The 11,203-nt window shown below is 34.4% G+C and overlaps 1 protein-coding gene across 2 annotated transcripts; it reads right to left on the reverse strand.

The window, feature by feature from the left end:
- Positions 1-1,676: 1,676 nt before the first annotated feature.
- Positions 1,677-8,213, reverse strand: LOC115987605 (RRP15-like protein). Of its 2 annotated transcripts, none has more exons than XM_031111190.1 (9): positions 8,118-8,213; positions 5,903-6,392; positions 5,721-5,822; positions 5,526-5,607; positions 5,383-5,402; positions 5,194-5,254; positions 2,391-2,470; positions 2,061-2,168; positions 1,677-1,935 (listed from the first exon to the last, which is right to left on the reverse strand). In XM_031111190.1, exons 2-9 carry the CDS (start codon positions 6,329-6,331, stop codon positions 1,873-1,875), a joined length of 945 nt encoding a protein of 314 aa, XP_030967050.1. In that variant the 5' UTR covers positions 6,332-6,392; positions 8,118-8,213; the 3' UTR covers positions 1,677-1,872. The 2 variants fall into 2 exon arrangements, with proteins under 2 accessions (XP_030967050.1, XP_030967051.1); XM_031111191.1 differs by lacking the exon at positions 8,118-8,213 and adding an exon at positions 6,561-6,800.
- Between the last annotated feature and the right edge of the window lie 2,990 nt (positions 8,214-11,203).

The following is an 11,203-nucleotide window of genomic DNA, read 5'->3' on the forward strand; positions in this document are numbered from 1 at the left end:
CATTGCTTCGAATTTTACTTTTCTGCTTAAGTAGCGTGTTGCCCTGAGGGACAGAATTTCACATCAAACGGCCAGGAATATGAATGATTTTCATGTTAAAAGTTTACTCTGAAGATGGTCCATGATTTAATATGTAGTTTTGATTGGGATTTGGGGATGGATTGAACTTAACTATAGTCCTGTAAATGCTGTCCTATCAAGCAGTTCATGGCGTGTATTTACAAGTGATTTAAACAACTCTTGTTGGATTTTGTTCTAATGATATGTAAAATGATTGATATATTTTAATCATGAATGGCTGTGATTGAACTCTCCTGTACTTACAAACCAAAAGCAGTGTATCTGTCGGCGGTTATATTGGACAAATTTATCCCTGCTCATAGAAAAATATCTTGAAGAGATCTTGTTGTAGTCGTTATAAATATCTAAGGATCTTTTATTGTATTCATAAATATCTAAGAGAGAGATCTTATTGTTGTCACATGTCAACATCTTCCAATGGGCAAGCCAGCCATATTATGGGGTAGAAACAGTGAGGTCCCATTCTGCAGCACCTGTACAATATCTCGCACTGTTGTCTAGTGTCAATTTGCATTGAAAAGTCCAGCACCAAATTTTTATCCTTAAAAAATTGCGACTGCGAATATGCCCTTGGTTAGGAAATATCACAAATCAATTTACTATATGTCCATTTATCAAAAAATGGGTGACCAATGGCTTAGTTAGCTTTAGTGGTAGGAAGCCTTGTAACGCATGCAGCTTTGGAAGTTGTCAGTTAGAGTAGTGACAAGTTTCATTATTACGAGGGTGATTTTACGTCATGCATGACCAAGTTTAAGTTTAAATGAACCAGGTGCAGTGACTACACTTACATATCCCTTTTTTTCTTTTATAAAAAAAAGTTCTTTATGTTTCATTAGAACTTATTTTAAGTCTTCAACTTTGTTTTAGTTCATTTCAGTCTTTTAAGTTTCAAGTTTATTCAATTAAATTTAATGTTACAGTTAATTGTCCAAATTTTTAATTTTTTAAAAGAGAATTTTAAATTTAAAAAATCCAATTAATAATTGAAAAATATTTTCAAGAATTTTTTTTTATAAAAAAAAATTAATAGAAGTTGACAAGGACATCTTAATTCAATAAACTTGAAACTCAGAAGATTGAAATGAACTATAAAGTAAAATTAAAAGACAAATAGATTTTGGTGAAACTTAGAAGGTAGGTGTTTTGCATCTTAGCCAAAAATCTATCTAATAAGGGTGAAGTGACTCCTACTCGTCAACCCTATGATTATCATCTAACCAAGTTTCTATGCTCTCTCACCCATTCATTATGGTGAAAAAAAAAAAAAAACCAAACGTTACAGTACATTGCCTAAGTGCCGGTTTGGATAGAGATTATTGTGCATTTACGTTTTCTATTTCACGTTTCCTTCCTTTTTTTTTCTTTTTTTTTTTTTAGCGCATGAACAGTAAAATCACATGGATTTACTGTGCAAGAGACAATTATCACTGTTCATGCATTTAAAAATATTAAAAATGGGTCTCACGATACTATTCACACATTTAAAAATTATTTTGCTACAGTATTTTCAATTTTCAGTTTTCAGTTTCAGCAAAAATAAATTGTATCCAAACGGACAACACTTTTCAATTTTTAGTTTCAACAAAAATAAGTTATATCCAAACGAACCCTAAAGCATTCATTCATATGATCATTGATAAATAAAACACATTACAGAGCATGAGTTAAATTTCTGTGCAGTGATAACTAATAGCACAAGAACAAAATTTCAATTATCTAGTGTCCTGACAAAATTTGCCTGACAAACACTACCAATTATCTTAGTGCCCCTTGTTGAGTTTACTAACATTAATCACCATCTGAACTACTATCTTCTGACATCCTTCCAAAGTCATCAGCTGCAGTTGTTTCCTGCATGCAAAAAGAAGAAGAAGAAGATACAATTGGATTGGATGGGTGGTGATAGAGACACAAAGAGGGCTACTACCCTCTACTAGAGTAACATTCAACATGGTGTAAATAAAAAGAGTTCTTACCGGCATCTTATCCCAATCCTTCAACTTAGAATTTGTTAACATGTAATTGTCACGCAATGGAGCCCAGGCTGGGCCTTCACCGTCCACCTCGCCTTTAGATGTATGACCCTGCATATCCACAAAACCATAAAGTCATTCAAATTTATTAGCATTAAAACTGCATAATAAATATAATAAATAGATGATCAATGATGTTTGCAAATGCATTTTATAGTTTTCCAGGACAAATTTTGGGAGTGATAGTCTCTATAATTCCATAGAGTAAATGAAGTTTTATAGAAAATGATACCAAAAGGGATTAAAGAAGTCCAAAAATAAAATCAGACAAACCTTAGCAGGAGTGTCAATTGCTGGCTTTGATGTCTTGCCCAACGCTGAGAAGAACGCTTCTTTCCTCCGCTTCCTTATTGCTGGCAATATTCAGACAATATTCACTTAGAATCACTTGACAAGAGCCATATGAAGGTAAAATGTAGATCAGATCAGCAATTACATAATGAGACATTTTTGGATTGGTAAGTTACACGCAGTGGGACTTAAATAAAAATAGTACTGTTGCAATATAAATGAGCCCATTTGAGCACAGAATAAGCTTGTATTTATTTTTGATAGCTAAGATAAAGTTTCATTAAAAAAGACTACTTCATGGAAAAGAACATGAGGTAGCCAAAAAAAAACAGTAAAGACTCAAAACTATGTACAAGAACGAAGTGAATCTATAAGCATTGGGAGAAAATCACTAGATGTGAGTCCCCAAGCCCGAGACCAATCAAATAAAGACCCCGTAAGTGGAACAACAGCAAAACATGGGTCTTGTGTGCAGTCTCAGACACCAATATCCACCCGCCCTCCCTCCACAAACAAAGTAATGATTAGATTGTTGTTTCAAAAAGTGGACCAGGATTCATAACATACAAACAAGACAATTTGGTTCGTTCTACAACAGCAAAACATGGGTCTTGTGTGCAGTCTCAGACACCAATATCCACCCGCCCTCCCTCCACAAACAAAGTAATGATTAGATTGTTGTTTCAAAAAGTGGACCAGGATTCATAACATACAAACAAGACAATTTGGTTCGTTCTACAACAGCAAAACATGGGTCTTGTGAGCAGTCTCAAACACCAATATTCCACCCCCCCCCCTCTTCTACACACACACACACACACAAAGTAATGATTAGATTGTTGTCTCAAAAATGGACCAGGATTCATAACATACAAACAAGACAATTTGCTTCATTAAACTTGAAAGCTGAAACTCCACAACAGCAAAACATGGGTCTTGTGAGCAGTCGAGGAAAGGGAGTAGTACTCACTCACTTTAAAACTCTTATTCCTTTCTGGTTTCCAACAAAGTTTTTCCTGTCCCTCAACATTAAGAAGCATAGACTTAATAAGATCCAAAAAAAGTGTATAAATGTTCCAATTCTCAATCTTGGACATTCCTAGGAAATTGAAGATCCCAATGAAGCCTCTGGTTAGAAAAGTTAACATCCTCAATAGATGACCCCTTATTACAACTAATGCTATAGAGTTCTAGAAAAGCCTCCCGGAGAGTACAACCCCTACACAACACCTGATGCCAAAATTTAATTCTATTACTAACACCAACCTCGAATTGAATGGATTTCGAAAAGGCAGGCCAGCCTTGTCTTATGGTTCTCCAAATACTAACACCATAAGGATCCGAGACTCATTTTGTACACTAGCCACCCTAATCATTCCCATATTTAGTCTCGATGACCCACCTCCAAAGGTGGGTTGTCTCAGTTCCATATCTCCACAACCATTTTCCTAACAAAGCTTGATTGAAAGTTCCCAAACTCCTAATACCCAAACCGCCAGACTGCTAAGGTGTACAAACCTAGGCCCACTTAACTAGACAGAATTTAGGGGACTCATTTATCCCACTCCATAAAAAATTCTGCTGAAGCCTCTCAATACTATTAGGTTAGCCATATCGATTGGACTAGGAAAGTGTGATAGGAAATAAGTTGGCAAACTTGAGAGAGTGCTTTTAATTAAAGTAACCTTGCCTCCCTTTGATTAATATAATCGCTTCCAACTCACTAATCTTCGCTTCATTTTTTATAGAATAGAGTTCCAAATCGCCTAATCCTTGAAGCAAATGTCTCCAAACATGCCTCCTCCGACTATCATCACCACCAACGGCACCTCTCATCCACCAATGACGACCACTAGTAACAGTACCACTCCACCTCTGACGTCCACCACCATTAATGGCACCACTTCTCCACTGGTGACCAACAATGACATCACTCCACCAGCAATGACCATCCCCACTTCTCATTTGAGCACTTCTGCGGTGACCGATTCCACGGTCTTGGATCTCATGAGTCCACAGGTTGATTCTTTGGTATAAAATTGCTGACTCTAAATTACCCATATGACAGCAATGCAGTATCTGATTTTTTTGTATAAAGCACATGAAGTTGCAGTTCTTGGCAGAAGTGAGCTGAGGTAGGGCATGAAAGAAGGCGGATATGAGGACTGCCTGGCAACTTTCGATAGCAATCACAATACCATATATGCATCTTCCTCAAAAGTACAGTCATTGAGAACACTTGGGCACAATGACCAAAAGAGTGAGCGTTTGGATGTAAGATTAGATTGTGTAAAAGGATTAAAAAAAACTAGGAAAACTGTGGAAATTAATTTTTTTTATTGGTAAGTTATGCACCTAGTGGGTTTGGAACCCATGATCTCAACTTGACCCCCTCTGTGTTGCTCTTACAATGAGAGCACTGGCGAAGTTGTAGAAATTTATTCAGATGAGAATATTAAAAAATATCATGAACAAGTTGAAAATCCTTTATATGGAAGTTCAAAGAGATACAAGTTGGTATAGACAAATCAGTTAACAAATAAAATGAAAGTACTAATTGCAATCCCAGAACACTGGTGTACATGTATATATTATATAACTTGGGATTTGTGTATGCATTTGAAGATACATGGCTTGGTAATAATTGTTAATTGCAATTAAAACAGAGTAATCTTCAAATTCAGCAACTAAAGAAAATATTCATATTGATGTGCAGACAGGCAGATAACAAAGAAAAATGGTAGTAAGGCAATCTCAAAATCTAGTTCGTCATTTATCAGCATACCTTTTGCATCTTTATATCTCAAAGGATCCAAACCTTTCTGAGCATGTTGTGCCTTGTTGACCTGCACAAGATACCAACGACAGAAGTTCAGATATTAAGGTAACAAAAACAAACAATAAAACAAAAAATTAATTAAAAATCAATCTCAAGACAAAATGGAACATGGTTCAACAGTCATAGAGAACTTACAGCATTAAACAACTTGACCACTGAAACTCCAGCAACATACATGGTAAACATGAACTAAGTTAGTGTTATATACTTTGTGATCAATCTGATCACACTAGTGCCAATGTCACATAAATCTCAACCAACAAACACAAACACAGTACCTCCTTTTGTAGCAACCCCTATCAGAAACTTTTCGTTCGAATCCAAATAATTTGCAGGTTTCACATGTCCCTTTTCTGCCAACTATATTAACATTTAAAAACTCATAAGCTACCAATGAAATCAGATAAGTGAAGACAACACTTAAAAAAACACACATGCTTATATCCTAACAATTGATTTTGAGATTGACTTACTAATTGTTTTTCCTTCTTGGCCTCCCCCTTGACTTTTCGTTCGGCCTCCTCTTCCGCAAGCTTCTCCGCAATGAGCTTCTTGTGTGCTGACAACACCGGACCCTGCAAATCAAGCAAACATTTTTATACAAATCCCATGTATCAAAACCTTAAAAATACTCAAACAGCAAGTCTAAGCTTACAAGTGCATCCTCAGGCACACTCTTCTTGATAATACTCCTGAATGCCATCTTGAATGCTCTAGAACCCTCCACAAACATGGTGATTCCGGGTTGAATTCTGCCAGATTCCTCACCCTCATCAGAATTCCCACCATCCCCATTAACATCCAAACCCTCTTCTTCTTCTTCTTCCTCCTTTTCAGACTCACCACCACTGCCCACATCTCTCTCCTCCTCCTCATCCTCATCATTATCATCTCCATCTGAATTGTAATCTCTTGCCCTCTTCCGATAAAGTTTCTTCATTTTCCTATCAATCTTCTTAGGCTTGTTTTGTGGCATACCCTCTAACATTCTTGGTCTTTTCTTTCCCTTAGAGCCTCCCTTCTTCCCTACCCGCCTCTTATTCTGAGCCTTTGCTGGCTCTGCCACATGGGTTTCCTCTGCCATAACCCACCTCCTGATTTTTCAACCAGCTACAGCCTAGTTTCTCAGAGCTCAAATCAAAGAACTAGCACAGGTTTCAGATAGCAAAGACAAAGAATTTTATCAAAAGAAAAAAAAAAGGACAGAATGAATGAAAACAAGACTATAAGAGAAAATAGGGTTTGTGCTGCGCTTGCTTTACAAAGTGAAAATAGGGTTTAACAAAACCTTAAAACTGCAGAGAGGCACATACTCATAGAAGACTCAGAAGAAGACACAGTACACAAACATGTTAACGGGTTCTGTCGGCTTTGTGATAACTTTTTTTCTGTTCTGTGGGCTCTCTCTCTGTCTCGGGTTTAGACTTTTAGAACAGAGCTAAGCCCAATAAAATTTGGGCCACATGGAGTGTTATATAACTTGAAGAAACCTGGAGGCTGAATACGTGAAAGCAAAGGAAAGAAGGTTGTGTTTGGATGGCAACATTTGGATTTGGATTTGGATTTGGATTTGAAATCTATTAATTTAAAATGACTTGATTTGAAATTCCTTGATTTTGAAATTCTTTGTTTGGATCTTTTTAAACAATGAAGAATTTGAAATCCATCATTTAAAATTTCATTGTTTGGAAACGTAAATTTGGATTTTGATTTGGATTTAGATTTAAATTTAAGATCAATAAAATATATTTTTTAATTATTATTTTTCTTAATTATTCTACATTTTAATTTTAAATACGTGAGATAATATTAATAATCCAATTAACAAGATGATGATTAAAAATTCTTAGTCATAGCCAACTAAAAAAACATCTTGCCAGCGACAACTACAATATTTTATATCAATTAGAGAGGACACCCAAATGCATGGTTTTTTTTTTTTTTTTTTCACGACATTCAAAAAACACAGTATTCCCATACAAATAGAAATGAGAAGAAAAATAGTATTATGTTTTCATTACGTTTTTCCATACAAATCACTTGAACATCAATGATGGATTAATTTCTTCCCTGTTGTATATTTTTTATGAGTGTCCTAAAAATTAATTTAGTTCTTCAGGATTCAGGTATATTCCTTGGAACATAGTGAAAATATAGATAGCATGTGTTCTTAGCCTTCTGTCTTGATCTCAAGTAAACCAAGGTCCACATTCCCACAAATCAAAAAATTATAAATTAACAGTACTGCCAAATGCGCATAACTTCGGTTATTCATTGCCTAAACCAGACAAATAAATATGAGGTGGTTCTTACATGCACATCACAAAAATGTACCCATCGATGGTTTTAGTTTTACATCATCATGTCGAATTTGGCAAGAGAGTTGGAGGAAACTAGAAAGGCGTATAATGGTAGAGAATCATATATAAGAATCACTGAAGCTGAGTTGAAGTGTATACATAGAAATTGTACTTACATAGCAACATATGGACAAATAACAAAAACCAACAACCCAGAATCTCTCTTAAATCATGCTCTATTTATGTATATCTACAGTTCATAGAAGCATTTCATCAAACACATAATTTGCATTACAAATCCACAAACGAAAATAGAAATAGAAAATAAAGACAAACTCAAATCAAACCATTGAAAATACTATGAAACAAAACCCACAAACAAATCAAACGAATCCCAAACGAAACACACAAATCAAAGGAAACCCACACAAACCCACACAAAAAAAAAAAAAAAAAAAAAAAAAAAAAAAAGAAACCCACAGAAAACGCCAGAGCCTTTATGATTCAGATTTAGTAGAAAGAGAGAAATAGAGAGGATAAAGAGGAAGAAAAGAGTAGAGAGAGATAAACCTTGCCGCGAGAAAGAGCAAGAAGAAAAGCTTGGCAGAGAGAGCGTGAGGGCTGGGCTAGGGATTTCCAAATTCTTGGGTTTGTGAGGGGATTTTAAATCCATAGATTTGGGCCAAATTCAAATCCTTTTTTTTTTAATTTATCCAAACAAAGGATTTGGATTTGGGCAAAGTGAAAGATAAAAAAAAGGAACTACAGGGCTTAAGGATCCTAATTTGATGGGCTATCCATTAATCGAAACGAAATTGAAAAGAGTTTTTAATGGGCTGCTTTTGTTTGGTTTTGAGAAGAAAGGCCTCAAGATCACGTGTTTGTGTGAATACAAAGGCGCAAAACAAAGAAACAAAAAAAATAAGGCTAATCCAAATTGTATTATTTAGGAGTGTCGAGCATATAATTACTTTTTATCATCATACTATAACATCAATTGACTTTTAGTGTAGTCAAAAATTAAACTCTAAATCTTTTATTCAAGCATCAAAAACTTTATCAATCGAATTAACTAAAAATCACTCGCTATTGGCGGATTGTGGTGATTATAAATAGAGAACAAAACAGAAAATTAAAAAATTTAAAAAAAAAAAGAAAGAAAATAACTTTTCAAAATTTTCATTTACTATGTTAATAAAATCACAAATATTTTGTAATAGTCAGTGAAATATACACCTCTTCCGTGTAATACTCCAACTAATAAAAAAAATCAACTTTAATATATATTCTGGCTTTGGAAAAAAAAGAAAAAAAAACCTTAATCTGACTAGAAAAAGAAAAAGAAAAATTAAAATACCTTACGCCGTAGTTGCCACTTGCCACCCAAGCCGGACTCAACTCAATGCTTCCAGCTATAGTTTCCGTCCAGTTCAATCATCAGTGCAGTGGTAATCTCCCTCTCTAACTCTATTTCTATTTATGTTTTAGTAAATTATGAGTAACTGTGCACTTGAAAGGATAACTGTGGGGCTCGAAATCTGAGGTCCCGGCCCACTTTGTATTCAGGGCCCAAAACCCAGGCCGAGGAGCCCTACTACCGAGGATGTATGATGAAAGCCCCTCAAAGGCCCAAGGATGTGGCCGAGGACGATCTCACGCTCAACACCTCACAAAGCGCCTGAAGAAAAGGACAAACTCAGTACAAGAGCAGGACCAGGGAGAAAGCTGCCAACACCGCAATGTGGAGCCCTGCGTCTGACAAGCCCATACTCTAGACCATGCTATTCAACTTTTCCCAACCACTCTGACGTATGGATTGATAGGACGAGTCAATATCCCAAAAAGGCAAAGCTGACACGTAAACGAAAAACGAGAAGTAAACACTGGTATAAAAGGGGAAGAGAGCCAGGAAAAAAGGGGGGAGGAAAAAAGATCCTACAAAAAGAAGAATGGGGAGAATGTGATGCTCCTCGGACTAAGTCCGAGGACTCAAACCTTCCGAGCTACACCGATGTGAAGCCTAGCTATCCTGGCCAAACCTATTTTCGTATGAGCTTCCATGAAAATCATGACTAAACCGCCGTCCAACGACCAAGGTCCAGTCTTTCTAGCCCACTCTCTATGAATTATATTGTTCGGGCCTTTTACATATGAGCCCAATGTCATTCTTGGGTCGCTGAATAATTGTGTCCCTACAATAACTATGACCAAGGATAACCATGACTATCTACTTGAGTTGTGCTTTACAGGTTGCACTTTAAGTTTTATTAATATTATATAGGTCATGCTAACGGGTGTCATTAGAGTATTGGTTAATAATTCATTTTAGGAAAATTTTGATACTATTTTTATAAAAAATGAAAAAAAACAGTCAAAATATTAATTGTTTTTTTTTTTTTCATTTCCTATAAAACTTTCTTTAAATGAACTATTAACCAATATGCATTCATTAGCATTTCTCATATTATATTAGAATATATATATATATATATATATGTGTGTGTGTGTGTGTGTGTGTGTGTGTGTGTGTGTGTACAGTATTTTCTATTATATGATTGAACTATATTTTAGTATTTTTTTTTCTTAAGAGACTTTACCAGTTGAACTAACTGAACTCACTAGTATTCTATTATTTTATTTCATATTTAGTTTTGATGTTTTGTTTATGATATTTATATTTGATAATAGTGATTTGATTAATTAAATTAAATCATTGTTAAATGCTTTTTTATTAGAAATTTATATTTATTGGAGCATATTTTAAGTTTAAAAAGCATTCAAAAAGTAAAGTTGTTCAATCCTCCATCCCAAATCATGAAACTTTAGATATTGAACCTTTTAAAAAGTTCAAAGTGAACTAAAAAGTTTGAATATTGTTTCCTTAGAATGTGATCATAAATTTCAACAACTAATATGAGAATATTTTAATAATCACGAATTATGTCACGAAATCTGTTCTTGTTAAATTTTATTCAGCTCTCCAAACAAAATTTCCTTGCTGTGCCACTGGCTAGGGCTAAACGTGTAGCAGGCAGAGATGGCTACATGTGGCTTTTTTGTAACTTTTCTCCATGACAGCACTGTGAAAATTTCTTTCTCTATTTTATTTGTTTAGTTTAATGCTTAGTATTTTATTTTTGTGTTTAATTTCAATTACTATGAGTAGCTAAATTTATAATTAAGGTTGAGGATGAAACCTTGTTAAAAATTATAAGTATTATTTATGTGTTTTATTATTTCTCACAATAGTTATTCTTTAATGATTTAAATTGTTCTTGCTTCATTACAATTAACTAAGATAGGATTCTTAATACAAGTTCAATCATATTTTTCTCATGATTTTGGATTTATCTTAATTAATTGAATGTTTGGTTTTATAATTGTTTGGTTTTAAAATTGGATATTTTTTGTGATTTATTTGGCTACAGATACAATTGATGATTTGATTTTATACTTAGGAAGTAAAGAAGAGCATGTTTTAGATTTTTTTAAATATAGATTTTAATGATAATATTTTCCAAATAGTCAAATACATTGTAAATCAACTTTTAACAATTAGGACTCCTTTTCCGTGTAATACTCCAACTAATAAAAAAAACCAACTTTAATATATATATATATATATATATATGCCTTTAAAAAAAAAAAAAAAAAAA

Source organism: Quercus lobata, chromosome 4 (assembly GCF_001633185.2).
Source record: "Quercus lobata isolate SW786 chromosome 4, ValleyOak3.0 Primary Assembly, whole genome shotgun sequence".
Classification (NCBI taxonomy): Eukaryota; Viridiplantae; Streptophyta; class Magnoliopsida; order Fagales; family Fagaceae; genus Quercus; species Quercus lobata.